Genomic DNA, 18,818 nt, shown 5'->3' on the forward strand with positions numbered 1-18,818 from the left:
TCTTTCTGGTTGACTGCGTAATAAATCGTACGAGCTAGAAAACTATTTGTCTGATCTTGTGTGCAATGAGCTTATACATATTAGTAGTATAATAGCCTCTCTCTCTCTCTTATCTTGCTCATCCCGTTCATTTGAACTGTGTGTGCATACTTTAGTCGCTCTTGACTCTCTATGCATGGTCCCAATTGTTTTTATTGGCTAACTGCTCTAGCAACAAAATTATGTGAGAGTGCGAGATTAATTGAAATTTATTTTTGCTGGTTTCAGCTGTCAAATATTTATTCTCTAAAACAGGGGATTATTAAAGTCATCTCATAATCACACCTGATGCTTATATGTAAGTAGCGAAGTTCGTCCTTGGCTTGTTTCTTTCATAGGAAATACTCCAGATCGCAATACACCAACAAAAGACCTATACTGCGAGGAACAACGTCCGAGCGGCCGGAGCTGACATCACTGTCACGGTGCTAGGGCAGGGCGAGTGTATGGCAGGGTAAACCCTAGGGGAACGAAGGAGGCGTGAAGGGAGGGAGGGGGCGAGAGGGGCGAACCTCGCGGCCGGAGGAGGAGAGCGCGGCGGAGGCAGAGGGGAGGCGGCGGCCTTGTCGTCGCCCATCATCGAGGGTCAGTCCACGTGCGGTGGTCGGCGCGGGTCGGAGGGAGGAGGAGGCCCTCGCTCGTCGGAGGGAGGAGACGAGGACCGGACGGCGGGGGAGGAACCCTAGAGCGCTCAGTCAATCGGTGGGGGAGGACCGGGCGGCGGCGGGAGGTGGTTAGGGCCGGCCTTCGGGGGAGGAGACAGGGGAGGGAAGAGTCCGTAGGGGTTATATTGGGGGAGGGTTAGCAATGGCGCACCTCCTAAGAATGTGTCATTGGTAATCAGGATTACTAATGGCCCACCTGGTGTGTGGTGCGTCATTACTAGTTTTGAAAAAAAAATGTTATAATGACGCACCACACCCACGGTACGCCACTACTAACAAATTTTTTTCAAAACTGACGCACTTTTCCTTGGTGCGTCACTGCTAAGTCTGGGAAGGGTGTGGGGCCAGGACAAAAACTAGTAATGGCGCACTGCACACCAGGTGCGTCATTAGTAATATGGCCAATAATGGCGCACCTGTATCTGGTGTGCCACTGTTATATAGCAGTGGCGCACCACATACATGGTGCGCCATGAATGTCCATATTAGCTATAGCCGGTTTTCTAGTAGTGTTTGTGTGCATGTTATTTTTTGCTAATTAAGATGTCATTTGGTCTATTTTGTGTGATTTTATCTATGCACCTTTTGAAAAGTTGTGAACATGAAAAAAGCCATTTGACATGTGTACTAGACCCTAGTATTTTTGGTTTCCATGAAAATCTATGTTTAGGTATTATATTCTTGCTATCAACATGCTATAAAAATGTTGCCGTTTTGACGCGCCAAAATAATTACAAGTGTGAAACTGCTATATTTTGTTGCTATGTTGCCATGTGAATTGCCATTGATCTACAACTCCTTTGCGGTTGGCCCCATGGAGTGTTTTGTAAAGCATGCTATTCTCTGTGAGGTTGTGCCATTAATTTTCCTGTATAGATTTTGCATCATAGTTAATTCTGCTATAAAACATGTCAAACTGATAAAACTGCTCCTCTTTACACCATGTTATTTTTTCTATGCATAGTTAAGTCTAAGAAACTGTTTATTTCAGATTGCCATGTTGTGTTGATGCTAGCCATGTTTGTGTGCATATTTTGATGATGCCCGTGTGGAGTTATTTGTAGTGCATCTTGCCCACTAACTCTAAGCACTTGAGCAACCAGATCATCATAGGTACCTCATCCCCTTTTAATAGTATTGGCTTTCCTATGGACTCAATTGTGATTTCTCACATAAGAAAAATGTAGAGTTTTGAAGCTTGTTGTCAATAGATGTTCCTTGGATCTAGGGGATCTTTTCACAATCCTTAGCCAATCCATTCATTGAACTTTTCCTGAAATATACTGGGTAGAATCATTAGTCCAACGAAATATGTTGTTTTTAATTACCAAAATTGTTGGAAATATGCCCTAGAGGCAATAATAATTAGTTATTATTATATTTCTTTGTTCATGATAATCGTTTATTATCCATGCTATAATTGTATTGATTGGAAACACAATACTTGTGTGGATACATAGACAAAACACTGTCCCTAGTAAGCCTCTAGTTGACTAGCTCGTTGATCAAAGGTGGTCAAGGTTTCCTGGCCATAGGCAAGTGTTGTTACTTGATAACGAGATCACATCATTAGGAGAATCATGTGATGGACTAGACCCAAACTAATAGACGTAGCATGTTGATCGTGTTATTTTGTTGCTACTGTTTTCTGCGTGTCAAGTATTTGTTCCTATGACCATGAGATCATATAACTCACTGACACCGAAGGAATGCTTTGTGTGTATCAAACGTCGCAACGTAACTGGGTGACTATAAAGATGCTCTACAGGTATCTCCGAAGGTGTTCGTTGAGTTAGTATGGATCAAGACTGGGATTTGTCACTCCGTATGACGGAGAGGTATCTCGGGGCCCACTCGATAATACAACATCACACACAAGCCTTGCAAGCAATGTGACTTAGTGTAAGTTGCGGGATCTTGTATTACGGAACGAGTAAAGAGACTTGCCGGTAAACGAGATTGAAATAGGTATGCGGATCACTGACGATCGAATCTCGGGCAAGTAACATACCGAAGGACAAAGGGAATGACATACGGGATTATATGAATCCTTGGCACTGAGGTTCAAACGATAAGATCTTCGTAGAATATGTAGGATCCAATATGGGCATCCAGGTCCCGCTATTGGATATTGACCGACGAGTCTCTCGGGTCATGTCTACATAGTTCTCGAACCCGCAGGGTCTGCACACTTAAGGTTCGACGTTGTTTTATGCGTATTTGAGTTATATGGTTGGTTACCGAATGTTGTTCGGAGTCCCGGATGAGATCACGGGCGTCACGAAGGTTTCCGGAATGGTCCGGAACGAAGATTGATATATAGGATGACCTCATTTGGTTACCGGAAGGTTTTCGTGCATTACCGGAAAAGTTTCGGGCTCATCGATAGTGTACCGGGAGTGCCGGGAGGGGTGCCGGGGACCATCGGGAGGGGTGTCACGCCCCAAGGGGTCTCATGGGCTATGGGAAGAGATAAACCAGCCCCTAGTGGGCTGGAATAAGTTCCCACTAAGGCCCATAAGGTTTGAGAAGGAAAAAACACAAGGTGGAAAGAGTTTCCAAGTGGGAAGGTGGAATCCTACTCCAAGTAGGATTGGAGTAGGACTCCTCCACCTCCAATTTCGGCCAAACCTTGAGGGTTTGAGGCTGCCTCTTCCCTCCCCCTCCCTCCTATATATACTGAGGTATTAGGGCTGATTTGAGACAACTTTTGCCACGGCAGCCCGACCACATACCTCCACGGTTTTTCCTCTAGATAGCGTTTCTGCGGAGCTCGGGTGGAGCCCTGCTGAGATTAGATCACCACCAACCTCCGGAGCGCCGTCACGCTGCCGGAGAACTCATCTACCTCTCCGTCTCTCTTGCTGGATCGAGAAGGCCGAGATCATCGTCGAGCTGTACGTGTGTTGAACGCGGAGGTGCCGTCCGTTCGGCACTAGATCGGAGCGGATCGTGGGACGGATCGCTGGACGGTTCGCAGGGCGGATCGAGGGACGTGAGGACGTTCCACTACATCAACCGCGTTTCTTAACGCTTCTGTTGTGCGATCTACAAGGGTACGTAGATCGGAAATATCCTCTCGTAGATGGACATCACCATGATAGGTCTTCGTGCGCGTAGAAATTTTTTTGTTTCCCATGCGACGTTCCCCAACAGAATCCACCTAGGAAGAAGTTGTGCTTTCACATATACACCACCAAATCTATACAATTGAATTCATCATTACATATATTTTCACATCATATAAATTTGTTGGTGTAAATGTTCATATTGTTTTCTACAAACTGGTCAAACTTTATAAAATTTGACTTCAATCAAAGCTCAAATGCAGCGTAAATAAAAATGAAGGGAGTACTAGGTATAACTTCATGACTAGGTCTATTAGTGACGTAAGATGGATGGGAGTTGATCATGAAGAACTGAAGAGACTGGCAGAAAGTCTTAAATTGACAAAAGTTGAGAAAAAGGCAAAGTGCGGATAATGCAAAGGAGACACGGTGTGATACTTGTGGGATATGTAATAGACTATCTAGAAAAGTGTGAGGCAATTGTCAATTTGACTGAGGGTGACACACGATGACAGTGAAATTCCTTCAAGTTCGACGAGGGAGTCAAGAAAGAGCGCTGATGTTGAGTGCATGTAACTCTTATATGTGATGTCGAATATGTGAATTGTTCACTTGCACGCAGATGACTGATCAATGCGTGATGACGTTGAACGAATACTCCGAATGTTGGGAGCACAAAATAGAGTAATGCTGAAATCCATGTGTAATTATGGTCGGTTATTAAGTCATGAAATTACACATGATGCCTCACGAAATAGATGCTGAATGATCTAATTTCATGACTTAGTAGCCGACCATAATTACACATGATGTAGAGTTACTCCCTTTGTCTTGGTTTATAGGACGTGTGTGTAGATCTAAGTCTTAAATTTGACTAGCTAAATGTGAGTTATATGTCATCAAAATATATCATTGGATTCTTATGCGAATATCAAATATAATACATATTTAGCTAGTTAAATTGTTCACCTAAAATGACGTGCATACCTTATAAACCGACACAGAAGAGGTAGCCTAATTCCTTGTGCACAATTCCACCCGATGTGCATCCTACGCAGGTCCGATACACAAATCGCTTCTCTACAGCTCGATCGATATGCATCCTAGCGACCTCACCTCAGTTTTAGGACCTCATTCATCCTCTCGCTGAGTGGCAAGGGCACAATGGTGTTACCTTGCAGATCGGAGTTTGACTCATGTCATTGGCGAATTTTTCACGATCTCATCCGGGTAGGATTCTTCTATAAAAATATGTTCTGAGTGCTAGTGTCCATGAATCTCATTCATCCCCTCGCTTGTTCGGGTGTATCCCACCCTTGTTTGGATGTTTAGGTCATCTATAATTCCAAAAAAAAAATTACAACAAAATTGTATAAATTTCTCCATAGAAAATGTGTAAATGACATCATATTTTTGCTAGAAAGTATATATTCCATGATTTGATCTATATCGGGCAAAATGCCACATGTGCTTGAGATCTAGTGAAAAGAAAAGAAAAGAAAAGAAGAACATGTTTACATCCAATGCTATTTCTCTTCAATTAGGTTAGAGCATCTCCAACAGGCACGCTATACAACCGTCGCGCCGTAAATAAGGCAGTTTTAGCACACGCGCAACGCGGCGGGCAGTTCCGGGTGCGCAAAAACGGCGCGCGCCATTTCCATTTCAGCGCGCTGGTCGAAACACAATCCCGCGCCCCTTATTTGCTGCGCCGGCTCCCGCGTGCGCGACTCTCCCGCGCTCGCTCCTGCTCTCTCCCGCGCTCCCGCGCTCGCTCCTCCACTCTCGCGCCGCCCCCATCCGACCGCGCCGCCGCCGCCGCTCGCGCCCCCGGCGACCGTTCAGCGCTTCCCCGGCCTATCCCCGCGCCGCCGTCGCCGCACGCGCCCGCCGGCGACCGCCCAAGCGCTTCCCCGGCCTGTCTCCGCTGCGGCCACCGCCCGCGCCCCCCGGCGACCGTTCAGGCGCTTCCCCGGTCTCCCCGCGCCGCCGCGCTTCCGCCCCACCCCCTCCTAGTCCGGCCAGCCCTCGCGCGCCTCCGACGTCCGAGGAACAGCGCCCGAGCGCTCGCTGCCGCGCCGCGCCCGCAAGGTGTTCGACAAAACGCATACAAGGTATGTATTGCTCCAAACTTATGAATTTGGTGCATGTTTTGAATTGTAGTTTTTATAGTATAATATTGAACACTGTAGATGAGTTCGTCGTATGATTCTTCCGAAGAAGAATTTGATATGGAAGAGCATGATTTGATTGCATTATTTGTATTGTATTGTATTGTATTGTTCATAAACTATTGGTTGTGTTTATTGCATTATTTGTTGTACTGAACGATAAACTATTTGTTTGAGTTGTAATAACTATTTATTGTTGATTTATTTTGTCTGTTTGATCGTTTTTCTCCTATTTTTTAAAATGTATATGTGGTTTGTGCGTGCTGCGCGCGCTGCATTTTTGGACACTGCTGGAGCGGCGCGCACGCGCTGCATTATAGCGCGGCTGTTGGAGCCAGCGCCTATCCCCGCGCTAAACCAGCCGAAGCGCGCGCGGTAAAACATTTTTTGAGCGCGGCGCGAAGCGCGGCTGTTGGAGATGCTCTTAAAGAGCATAAGTCTAGACAAGGAAAACATACATAAAGCCATGTTCAAATGTTCTAATCAGTTACATTACATAAGAGCGTAAATTACGTGAACTTCTTTTGTTTGAACTGTTTTTGTACTTCTGTACAAATAATACACACACTGATCTTGCTTTATGTCTCCTTCCTAAAACTCCATATCTTGTCAAGCATGCACCGGACCGCACGTTTCCATGGATCGATGCCTGACAAAGCGCATGCATGCATGCATGCAAGATGCGCAACGCACCGTGCATGCACACGGCCGGCAAACTGGCTGGATCATTTGATGAAGCCCATGACGTTAGGCGTGCCGGTGTTCTTGAGCCAGCTCATGCCGTCGATGAACACGCCGGCGGTGAACTTGGTGGCCTCGGCCTGTCCGATGACACGGTACCCCGGCCAGGCCACCCTCTTGCTTGTCCCGGCGCCGGGCCCGGTGTTGGCGTACTCGGCGTAGTAGAGCGTCTTGAGCCCGAGGTCACCCATCCATTCCGACCACCCCTCCGGCTTGATGAGATCGCCGATGGTGCTCTCCATCACCACCGTCCTGGCGTATTCCTTCCACGGCCGGCCGAGGTAGCTGGGGATCGTCGTCCTGACGGGGAACAGCGCATCCTCCGGCACGATCTTGCACCCCTGGAGCACAATGCCGGTGGGCATGTTGGGGTCCGTACGGCCGTGCGCGGTCACCATGTTGCCCTGGTTGTCCATGGGCTTCCGCACCGTCATGAGGCAGTTCTGGAACACCGCCGCCGAGTTGCCGAAGATGAAGTCGATGGTGCCCAGCACCTCGCAGTTTCGGAAGAACTGCCGGTTGGCGTGCACGTACAGCGTGTCCTGGTACCCCTCGAACCTGCAGTTGAAGAACACCGACATGTCCCCCTGCACGTGCAGCGCCACCGCCTGGTGCCCGTCCGGCCCCGCCGTGTTTACGAACCCCATCGACTTGCAGATGAACCCGTTTCCTTCCGCCGCTGCAACAATCCATCGATCAGCGTCGTAAATATATATGATCAACATCAGTGGAACTTGCTAGCGAGAGCTAGCTAGTGGTCTCTGGTAAAAAGAACTGAGCTTACAGAAGGTGCGGGTGGCAATGGTAGCGAAGCCTCCCTTGTTGCTCTTGTCGCCGATGACGCGGGTCTTGGTGGGCCCGTCGCCGTACATGAAGATGTTGGCCTGGTCCTTGTTGACGGTGACGTACTCCTTGTAGTCGCCGGCCTTGACGTAGATGACGAAGCGGGCGGTGGACTTCTTGGGCACGGAGTCGAGGGCCTCCGTGATGGTCTTGAAGTTGCCGCTCCCGTCAGCGGCCACCACCGCGTTGGGCTTCTGCAGCACGCCGGGAAACTGGAGGAGCCTCCGGGCGTGGGACGAAACCCACTCCGGGAACGCGCCGGCGGACAGCAGGTTGCGGCGGTGGTGGTTGGGCAGGTCGTCGATCGTCCCGATCACCTCCGTCGCCAGCACCCTCCGATCCTCCTCCTCCTCGGGGAACCTGCCGTTGGCGATGGCCTCGAGCTGGCAGTTGGCCTCCTTGGCCACGTCGTTGATCATGAGGAGCTTGTTAGACAGCAGCTGACGTTTGCCGGCGAGGTCCTCAGGGAGCTCCGTCGCCAGGAGGCGGCGGTTCATCTGCGCCGACATGTCGGCGATGCTCTGCATCTGGGTGGACAGGAGCCTTCGCCTGTTGCCTTCGCCGTATTGTTTAACCTCATTCTCCGACGAGGCGTCGTTAAACGACATGCTCATGAGTCTTCGCTTGTTGCCTTCGCCATATTGTTTAACCTCGTTCTCGGAGGTGGCGTCGTTAAACGACATGCTCAAGAGTCTTCGCTTGTTGCCTTCGCCGTATTGCTTAACCTCGTTCTCTGACGAGGCGTCGTTGAGGAGCTTTCGCTTGTTGCCTTCGCCGTATTGCTTAACCTCGTTCTCTGACGATGTGTCGTCGAGGAGCTTTCGCCTGTTGCCTTCGCCGTATTGCTTAACCTCGCTCTCCGACGAGGCATCATTGAATGACATGCTCATGAGCCTTCGTTTGTTACCTTCACCATATTGCTTAACCTCGTTCTCTGACGAGGCGTCGTTGAGGAGCTTCCGTTTATTGCCTTCGCCGTATTGCTTAACCTCGTTCTCTGACGAGGCGTCGTTGAGGAGCTTTCGTTTATTGCCTTCGCCGTATTGCTTAACCTCGTTCTCTGACGAGGCATCGTTGAGGAGCTTTCGTTTATTGCCTTCGCCGTATTGCTTAACCTCGTTCTCTGACGAGGCGTCGTTGAGGAGCTTTCGTTTATTGCCTTCGCCGTATTGCTTAACCTCGTTCTCCGATGAGGCGTCGTTGAGGAGCTTTCGCTTGTTGCCTTCGCCGTATTGCTTAACTTCATTCTCCGATGAGGCGTCGTTGAGGAGCTTTCGCTTGTTGCCTTCGCCGTACTGCTTAACCTCGTTCTCCGAAGAGGCATCGTTGAACGACATACTCAGGAGCCTTCGCTTGTTGCCTTCACCATATTGTTTAACCTCGTTGTTCTTGGAAGACGCGTCGTTGAATGACATGCTCAGCAGCCGGCGCCTGACGAAGTCGGCCTCCTTAGTCAGGTTGGAGACGCCGAAGAACATCGAGGCCGACGAGCCGTCACCGAACGACATGACCTTGGACTTGCTCGCGTTTCCGGTGGGGTTGGGCGTGCTCATGTTTCCGGTGGGGTTGGGCGTGCTCACGTCTTGGAGGTGGCGCTCACCGTCGTGGGACATCTCAGTGATTTGGTCCATCGTCTCCGATAAGAGGCGCCGGCTCGCGTCTCTCACGTCTTGGAGGTGGCGCTCACCGTCGTGGGACATCTCAGCGATTTGGTCCATCGTCTCCGATAAGAGGCGCCGGCTCGCGTCTCTCACGTCTTGGAGGTGGCGCTCACCGTCGTGGGACATCTCAGCGATTTGGTCCATCGTCTCCGATAAGAGGCGCCGGCTCGCGTCTCTCACGTCTTGGAGGTGGCGCTCACCGTCGTGGGACATCTCAGTGATCTGGTCCATCGTCTCCGATAAGAGGCGCCGGCTCGCGTCTCTAACGTCTGCGATCTCATCCAGCCTGGCATCGATGGCTAGAAGCCGGCGCCTGCTTTCCACATCGTCCGCGTCACCCAGGTACCACCCGAGAAGTCGGCGGCTCCCTCCGCCGGTGGAGCCACTCTTGGTGTCTTGCCCTTGATGCAGGAACTGGCCGACTCGGGTGATGATAGCCAGGGCGTTGCTGCTGAGCTCGGTGGAGTTGGTCAGCAGCTTGTCCATGGCCTGCTTGAGCTCCGGCTTGTCGAAGCCATCGGCGCAGGTGTAGATATAGGTCATGACGCCGGAGAGCCAGACCCTGAGGTCGTTGACCTGGCCGACGACCTGGTCGGCCCTCATGCCGGCCATGTCTTTCAGGTCCACGATGGCGTCGTCGAGCAGCTTCTTGCACTCGCCGATGGCGCTCAAGGTGATGTTGTCGGCGGCGCCCTTGCCGACTTCGGTGTATTTGGCGAAGGCGGCGCCAACCTCGTTCATGGCCACCTGGAGCGCGGCCCGGAGGACCTCCTCCGGGTTGGAGGACTCGTTGACGACGGGGGTGAGGCTGGTCTCGCACTTGGCCGGGTACAGCGTGGAGGAGCAGAGCTGGGAGAGCTTGATGCTGGTGGACATGTTGCCGCCGTCGTCGCTGGCCTTCTTGGACGTGGTGATCGCGGCGATCGTGCCGATGACGGCAACGACGCCCACGGCGGCGATGATGCTGGCGGTGGCGGCCTTGTTGGTCATTGTGCGCGAGCCTTATATATTAACAGCTGGTTTCGTTGCCGGAGCCGGCCGGGGCTCCTCGCCGCACGGGAGACGTAGTGAGCTTGGCCCTGAGAAAGAAGGATGCCGCGACGGGATTTCGCTTATGTAAGTGCCCCTTGTGGACAAGAGCAACGGCTATTCTTGGAGTGCCCTGGTTTGGCCTGGGGCTCAGCGGCGGTTTGAATGTTTCAGCTCATCCTCGTCTCGTGGTTGGAAACACTTTGAATCTGCATGCATCCATTGATCCATCTCAGGCATTCCGCATGCATAACTCTTCCTTATAGGTGGATACACCTCTAGGTACTATTGCTAAATTTAACGATGTAAGCAATACTTGAGTTTAATAAAGTTAGATAGTACAGTATGAAGAAGAGAAGACCGTTCCGTAAAAAAAAAACATAGAAAATAAATACGGAGTGGGAAGGAGCTAATTGCATTTCAAGCAAAGGAAAAGCACCCATAACCACAAGTAGGGGAGGTTTTTGAAAGGCGACTATAGCAAAACCCAAAACAAATAAACCATATGGCAGCAGCCCGAGGTATTACCAATTTGGCTATGACTACAATGCATTTTGCTTTGCTGCAATAATTAGCCTACAGGTGACGACCAATGCCCTGTAAGATTTTTGGAGGATTGAAATCCTTATAAATTTTCCTATATGGTCCTTTGATTTATAGGATCGGGTCCATAGGAGTTTTTCATATGAAATCTTTTGTACTACACCAGCAAAAAAAACCGTGCGTTGCAACGGAAGAGAAAATAACACACGCTTTGAACACAATATATTTTCACATGGCATCACATTTGTGTTGTCGACGATGGCCTCAGTGCTCACACAACGAAAACGTGTTTAAATGTACAATCACTCGGAATAAGATGAGAAATATGTTGTTTCTCCCCACGAGATTTTCTAAAGGTGTGTATGTGTGGTTAACGATATTTTCTTTCCTCTTAATTTGGTTTTAATTTAATGGATATTTATTGCAATTCGTATGGTCGCCGGAAAGAGAGGAAAAAAAAGGACCGTGCACTACAGATTAAGTTTGCACCAAAAATAATATTTAAGAAGTATTCAATAGCTAAAAATAACATCCTATTTAGATTCTACACATTTTTTCAATCAAATTTCATATATAACATGTTAAAATCGGAGTTACGGTTTAAAAGATATGGATACTTTTGTTTTAGATAAAATATGGATTAATTAACTAAAAAGTCAGGGTTTTTTTGTTAAAACAAAAAAAAAGTTTTGGTTGACTTAAATAGGGACGGCGGGTTGATTACCTGAAACATCAGGGATTTTTCTAAAAAATGCAAAAAAACGGTTCGGCTGTGACTAAAAGATGGACTGCGGGTTGATTATCTAAAATTGTGAGGACTTTTTTGTAAAATGACAAAAACGGTTCGTTCTGACTTAAAATTGGACGGCGGGTTAATTACCTGAAACTGCGAGGGCTTTTCTGCAAAATGACCGATGGCGGACGCCAGAAGCGCCGCGCGCTTTATTATTAGGGGAGATTTCATACAAAATCTAACATTCACTCGAACCTCATTTTATAATTCCTTGTTTATCTATGTCATAAAACATTCCTTGCTAATCCTATAGATTCAAATGGATATGTATTTCAATCCTATACTTTTTCTATTCTTCCGTTTTCAAAATCCTGCAAACCAACCAGGCCCCTAAACTGAATGAGCCCTGGGATTCGACGAACAATGTCCGAGTGAATAAGATAGGCCATCGGGTTTCACTTTGAGAAATCACGGATCGCTATTTGACGAAACAAAAACTTAACATTAGTCTAATCAATCACGAAACCATTAATCGGCGGTGTACAAACCAACTCTTTATTTCCCTTGGAGCCCAAGGGGCAACAAGATGGAAATGTTTAATTTTTAAAATTAGAGGCCAGCTCTTACATGAACCATGTGCAACAAAGCCAAGTTCCATCATGGCGCGGGGGTGGGGTGGAGGGGGGGGCAGGTCCACGCTACTACAAAGGCGAGCACTCGGGAGCATAGCAATGTTAGGATGTTGCGGACCACTATTGAGCTCTGGGACGAGAGTAACCGAATGCTGGGAGGGTGGCCTCAAGGAGTTGTGATGGACATAGTGTGCGTGATGCCGATATAGAGATGTTTCATGCTACAAGGATGGTAGTCGAGGTCACGAGGAGGGGTGACACAGCTGCGTGTTCGACGTGGTTAAATAAGGAGAGAGACGATCGAGGCAACATGTCACCCTAGTTTGCAGTTTCGTGGTACGATCCAATGCTACACGCGCTAGGTCTCACGGCTAGCGGCCTGATTGATTTCCCTCCATAAAATCAATTGATTGATGCCTACCAATTGTCAAACAAAAATGACTACAAAGAACCGATGATTCTCTTTTCATAAACAATCTATATTGTTCACACCTAACCAACACTTGATAGATTGTCCAACCCCAAGTATTCACTCGCATTTTTGAATATTGAAAACTTAACCCCTTGACTCTTTTTGCCAGAAACGGGCAAGTTGTCACACAAATGAAAGAAGAAGAAGAAGAAGAAACATAAGCTAAGTGTATTTAACGAGTAACTTGCTAGCTTGCGAAGTGGTTATTTTTCCTTCACGGTCACCATCCTACCTAGACCAATCTAGGTTTCTCTAGCCACCACATCTCCTGTGCCGGTTGTTTGTCGTCCACCTCCTCCTACAACGGCTCTGCCTATGGGGGAGTGCAGGGAGGCTCTGATCTACCGGTAGAGGAGTGACGGGGGGGCTGATCTATTTGTGGTCTTTTTAGTGTTTTTTGTCTTGTGTTTTGTAGGTCTTAATTATCCGTCTCTTCAAACCTTTTGACGATGGTGACGACAATGCTTACTAATGGCTCCTCTGGCTTCTTCTATGGCTCTCGCAACTTGTGAAATGTTGGAATCCGCAACGAGATTAGATGGACATGTAGGTCTCCAATGTCCGTCGCTTCGTCCCTTATGGAAGTGGTGGTGGCAGTGCGTAAGAAGTGTTGCTACTTCTCAAACAACAGCGCTAGAAATTGATATGTTGACGGAGACTTGCTTGTGTTGGTTTTTCCCTTGAAGAGGAAAGGGTGATGCAGCACAGGAGGAGTAAGTATTTCCCTCAGTTTAAGAACCAAGGTATCAATCCAGTAGGAGAATCTCGTCAAGTCTAGAGTACCTGCGCAAACACAAAAGAGCTTGCACCCAACGCTATAAAGGGGTTGTCAATCCCTTCAAGATTGATTGCAAAGTGAGATCTGAAGGCGGAAAATGCAACGAAGTAAAAGTGTAAGGCTGAAAATATGGTGTGGAGTAGACCCGGGGGCCATAGTGTTCACTAGAGGCTTCTCTCAAAATAGCAAATATTACGGTGAATGAACAAATTACTGTCGAGCAATTGATAGAACCGCGCAAAGTCATGACGATATCTAAGGCAATGATCATACATATAGGCATCACGTCCGAGACAAGTAGACCGATACTTTCTGCATCTACTACTATTACTCCACACATCGACCGCTATCCAGCATGCATCTGGTGTATTGAGTTCATGACGAACAAAGTAACGCCTTAAGCAAGATGACATGATGTAGAGGGATAAACTCAAACCAATGATGAAAACCCCTTCTTTTTACCCTTGATGGGAACAACACGATGCGTGCCTCGCTGCCCCTTCTATCACTGGGTGAGGTCACCGCACGGTATGAACCCAAAACCAAGCACTTCTCCCATTGCAAGAATCATAGATCAAGTTGGCCAAACAAAACCCACAACTCGAAGAGAATTACAAGGATATGAAATCATGCATAAGAGAGATGAGAAGAAACTCAAATAAGATTCATAGATAATCTGATCATAAATCCACAATTCATCGGATCTCGACAAACACACCGCAAAAGAAGATTACATCAGATAGATCTCCATGAAGATCATGGAGAACTTTGTATTGAAGATCCAAGAGAGAGAAGAAGCCATCTAGCTACTAGCTATGGACCCGTAGGTCTATGGTGAACTACTCACGCATCATCGGAGAGGTCCTGGTGTTGATGAAGAAGTCCTCCGTATCCGAATCCCACCTCCGGCAGGGCACCGAACGTGCCCCAGGTGGGATCTTGCGGAGACAGAAGCTTGTGGCGGCGGAAAAGTACTTTCGATGATCTCTTGATTTTTTCTGGGATTTTAGGGAATATATAGGCGAAAGACCTAGGGCAGAGGAGGCCCAGGGAGCCCACAAGCCTGGGAGGCGCGGGCCCCCTGGCCGCGGCTAGGGGGCTTGTGGGGTCCCTGGTGGCCCCCTGCCTTGGTTCTCAAGTTCCCCGATCGTCTTCTGTTTCGGAAAAAATCTTTTTGGAAGTTTCGTTCCGTTTGAACCCCGTTTAAAATCCTCCTCTGAAAAGGGTCAAAAACATGGAAAAAACAGGAACTGGTGCTTGGCACTGAGTTAATAAGTTAGTCCCAAAAAAGATATAAAAGACATACAAAACATTCAAAGTTTGACAAGATAATAGCATGAAACCATCAAAAATTATAGATACGTTGAAGACGTATCAAGTGTTCCTTGAGATTCTTCTCCGGCTTCATCGATATGTGCGCCATCGTATCTAGCAGCTGACTTAGATGAGAGCTTTGTTTTTCTTCTTTGGTCAATGCATGGGGAGTTGCTTGTGTGTTCGTCGAAACAGTGGTGCTTTGGCTGCAGCATCACTTCTTTCCTATTCTGTTGACTTAGCCGAACGTTCTTATGTTGTGATCCAAATTCAAGTATAAAGATAAATACTAACTTTTGAAGAGCGGAGCGGACCTCTGGCCCGTTCCCTATATGGATCAGTATTGACCTAGGTCACTGATGCTATATATATCTCTTGTAACACGCCGCACGGGATAAATTAGTCAGTCGTAAATCTCCAATGTTTGTGATTTCCCCCTTCGGTTGGAGGGGGTTTCACATTAAAACTTGCGTCTCATGTGTTGATTTCATTCTTAATTGTTTCATATTTGCATGTCATATCCCTAACAAACGTCTAGGTGGAATCAAATCAGCATTGTCTTCTTCTTTGGGTCGGGGATCTTTCATGATAGACTTCATCGACACTTCCCAGGTGCCTAAATAGATACAACTTTTTTGTTCAGGCTACGGAGCGGAACTCAATTGGTCGCAACTTCTGCGCATCATCAGTATGTGCATGATAGATAGGATAGAGGGTTCCCAAGGAGTTGGTTATTTCCTTTCTATATTTCTTGCGTTGTTGATGCTTGATTAATTGAGAGCCACATCTAACTCATAAAAAAAACTACCTAGCTTGTGCTGCGTGGAGGGACACCTACGACCTATGCAAACATGTGATATATGATTAAGGGTGGGTGTGTGAGCTTCTCAACTTGTTAAGGCTCGGCTCGTAAAGCTTGTGCTCCTTAAGGCTCAGCTCATTATGCTCGTTATGCTTGACGAGCAAAAACCATGCTCATCCATGTTTGTGTAAAGCACATTAAGCCAGTAAAAGCGCGTTAACAGATTATGATCTATTACAAGCTTACAACATGCGGGATAGGAGTGTGGGTATATTTTCTAGGACGGAAGATGGTAACTACAGGAGAAGGTGCAATAGTTTGTTGTCTCATATGGGCATGTGGTTAGGATGGTTTAGGATGGATCGATTTGATTAAGTAAGCGGATTGAGATGTACCATTAATTTTTTTTCAGTAAGATAAAAATAGATGTTATGTTGTACAAACAAGCTTAACTAGCTACAAGTGAAACTCATTAGCTCATTGAGTTTCATGACCTAAAATCAATGATTATCTTTATTCGTTAAGAAGCAAGCTATGAGCTTAACAAGCTGAGCTATCCAACGCTCGTTAAACTCAGGATCTACGAGCTTTCCATCAAGCCCTATACACATCAGTTTTGCTGAAACTCACCCAGCTGAGTTTTAATTATGGTCTCAATCATTTTTCTAGCCCTCCAATAATTGCTGAGATCCTGATATCTTTTTGTTCCTTATATCGGCAGCTACGAGCGTGTGACAAGTCTGTACGAGGGCAGCCCATGTGTGAGCTTTATCTGGGCCTTTACTTTTTTGCAAGAGCTGAGCTACATGTGGGCTTTCTTTTCCTTCTTTTTTACCCGAGCAGAGAGCAAAGAAGGTTGAGACGCTGTTAGCTTATTGCATGTTTTTTTGTTTGTTCACTATAGCTTTCAGGAGCAAGCTTTTGTTTCTTTTGTGGGTGAGCGGTAACCTCTTTGTAATGACTTTTTAAAACCCTTTTCTTTTGCTTTCGTGTATTTATTTTCTTATTTCACTATATCGTAGAACATATTGTTTTACTATTTTTTCATTTTGTTTATGTTTTTAAAACGGGGTCGTAACTGCATGTTTTTCAAGAGAGGTTGTAGCTGCATGTTTTCCAACTGTTAGTTACTTTTCAGCTAATTGTGACTACGATGACCATTTCTTAAATTCTTGAATATTTTTTAAAATATGAAATTTTGTTTATTTGTTTTTCAAATTTGTGACAATTTTTTATCTGAAAACAATTTTTCAAAATTTTCTTTTAGAAAAATCCATTTTTTAATTCATGAATATATTTTTTACGAATAGATTCATGGACGTTTTTTAAGTTATTATTAAAAAAGAGTAGAAATTTAACAGTTTATCTCGAAGTTGTGAATTTTGATTTCATGTGGTAAATTTCAATAGGAATTCGCAGGCGGGCTCTAAGTACTGTCTGCGTACACACATACCCAACTCCAGTGTTTTCCCACAACAAATTACCATATTGCTTTTTTTGCATCAGAGTATGAGCCAACCAAAGATAGCTGGGCCTAACAAGAAAGAAAATCTAGAACGAGTTTCATAAATAGAGAACCCACGAGACACGACAATGAGGCCCATAAGTAGTGAACCCGATTGTTCCTGTCCGACTAAAAACCATGTTAAACTAGAAAAAAGTCAGCTGACTCAGACATAATTATGTCTCAACCGGCTGAGTCCCAGGCGATCCCTATACACATTGTGTCCTTAGGTTGGTCGTAATGGGAGTATCATAAGTAGTATCATGCATGTCAACTAAGCATATTTGATGAGGTGACATGAAATTAAATGAGGAAAGAGAGGGTTGAGTATCATATTATGATACCGTATCATATTAAATGTTGTACTACTATGTGTCATGCATGACAATAAATAAACTATTCTATGATACTATGCATTACGGATGTAGTATCATATACTATGTGACCAGCACCCTAGAGCCACAATCATCGCCGTTGAACCCTTGCATAGATCTGAAACTTCTGATACTAAATCTCCTCATGTGATGAGAAATCATAGACTCACCATCCCAAGGAGATGACATGAATCTACGCATGAGCTTTGTCGACTAAATCCAAACGAACGAACTCTAGGAGATCGAAACCCAAAAGACAAACTTAAAGAAGTGCCAATATCTGCCGAAGCGCCCGCACCTACGAGGACTCAAAAAATCCTAACTTAACTACTAACCGCATAGTGTAGGCAGTGAGATTCTTCTCCCTGCCAAAGACCGCTGAAGCGACAAGCACATGGGAGGCAAATCCGTGGCCTCGCCGGTGAAGTCTAGAGGAAAAAATTGCCATAGCCGACTAGGTTTAGGGGAGGAACGAGAGGAAGTCATGTAGGACCATCAATACATCGATCCCATCCCCTGCATTTATAATGGTTTCGTTCTACCTGATTTGTTACTAGTAAATACATGTGTGCAATAGGTTGCCCATAGTGGTAGTATCATAGCTAGTGTCATGCATGCCAACTAGACATTTTTTTATGATGTGACATACGATTAATTGAACAAAGAGATGGTTAAGTATCATATCATTGATACCATAACATAATAAATACTATAGTACTACTTGTCTCGCATGACAATAAATAAGGTCATCTAATATAATAATCTTTAATACCACACATGATAGAGATAGTATCATACGGATATTATATATTCATGATACTAACTTATGATACTCTTCACTATGGACAACCATAGAGAAGAAATTAATTACATGTTGATATTAGGTAGGATATGAGTGATGTGTTAGTTATGTGATTGGCACAAACATTGATATTTATAATTGCATGCTAAATATGTCGAGCCTTCACCATTTGAGCGGTCTAAGTTGTTTGATTGACATGGTTTGACGACCGAGATTCATTGTATCTTCCCTTTTAAGTCTTTTTATATTAGTATATTACACGTAGATATACATGCTGATGCCGGTCTTGAAAAGGAGAGCATCTCAAAAAGAAAGTGAACTTTACCATTTCTTTCAGAGGTTACTAGTTTTGCTTTTTGAGGTAAATGATAGGTTACTAGTACTTTAACTGATCTTTGCGGGTGCTATACGTTTTTTTTTAAGATGTACACCCCATGCATACATTAATTTACTGTATTCATAACATTAATGGTATATAGATGATACACATACAAGCAATAGAAAACAAGGAGAATACAAGCATATGTACTGTTGTATACCGCCCTCACTACAACTATAAACACATATGACCTTGGCTGTCACACAAGAAAGAGAGCACCAGAGCCACATCCAAATGTTGAAGTTGAAGAAACCCCTAGCCAGGAGGT

At 46.0% G+C, this 18,818-nt stretch overlaps 1 protein-coding gene across 1 annotated transcript; it reads right to left on the minus strand.

Annotated features, from left to right (window-relative positions):
* Positions 1–6,363: 6,363 nt before the first annotated feature.
* Positions 6,364–10,271, minus strand: LOC123431069 (putative leucine-rich repeat-containing protein DDB_G0290503). The gene is made up of 2 exons (XM_045114883.1): positions 7,469–10,271; positions 6,364–7,363 (listed from the first exon to the last, which is right to left on the minus strand). Exons 1-2 carry the CDS (start codon positions 10,176–10,178, stop codon positions 6,669–6,671), a joined length of 3,405 nt encoding a protein of 1,134 aa, XP_044970818.1. The 5' UTR covers positions 10,179–10,271; the 3' UTR covers positions 6,364–6,668.
* Between the last annotated feature and the right edge of the window lie 8,547 nt (positions 10,272–18,818).

This window comes from Hordeum vulgare, chromosome 2H (genome assembly GCF_904849725.1).
Source record: "Hordeum vulgare subsp. vulgare chromosome 2H, MorexV3_pseudomolecules_assembly, whole genome shotgun sequence".
Taxonomy (NCBI): domain Eukaryota; kingdom Viridiplantae; phylum Streptophyta; class Magnoliopsida; order Poales; family Poaceae; genus Hordeum; species Hordeum vulgare.

Bases quoted from the DNA above. Each gene is read 5' to 3' on its own strand.
- LOC123431069 (XM_045114883.1), bottom strand. From the start codon at position 10,178: ATGACCAACAAGGCCGCCACCGCCAGCATCATCGCCGCCGTGGGCGTC. The intron at 7,364-7,468 runs GTAAGCTCAGTT...GGATTGTTGCAG, and splicing joins CATTGCCACCCGCACCTTCT to CGGCGGAAGGAAACGGGTTC.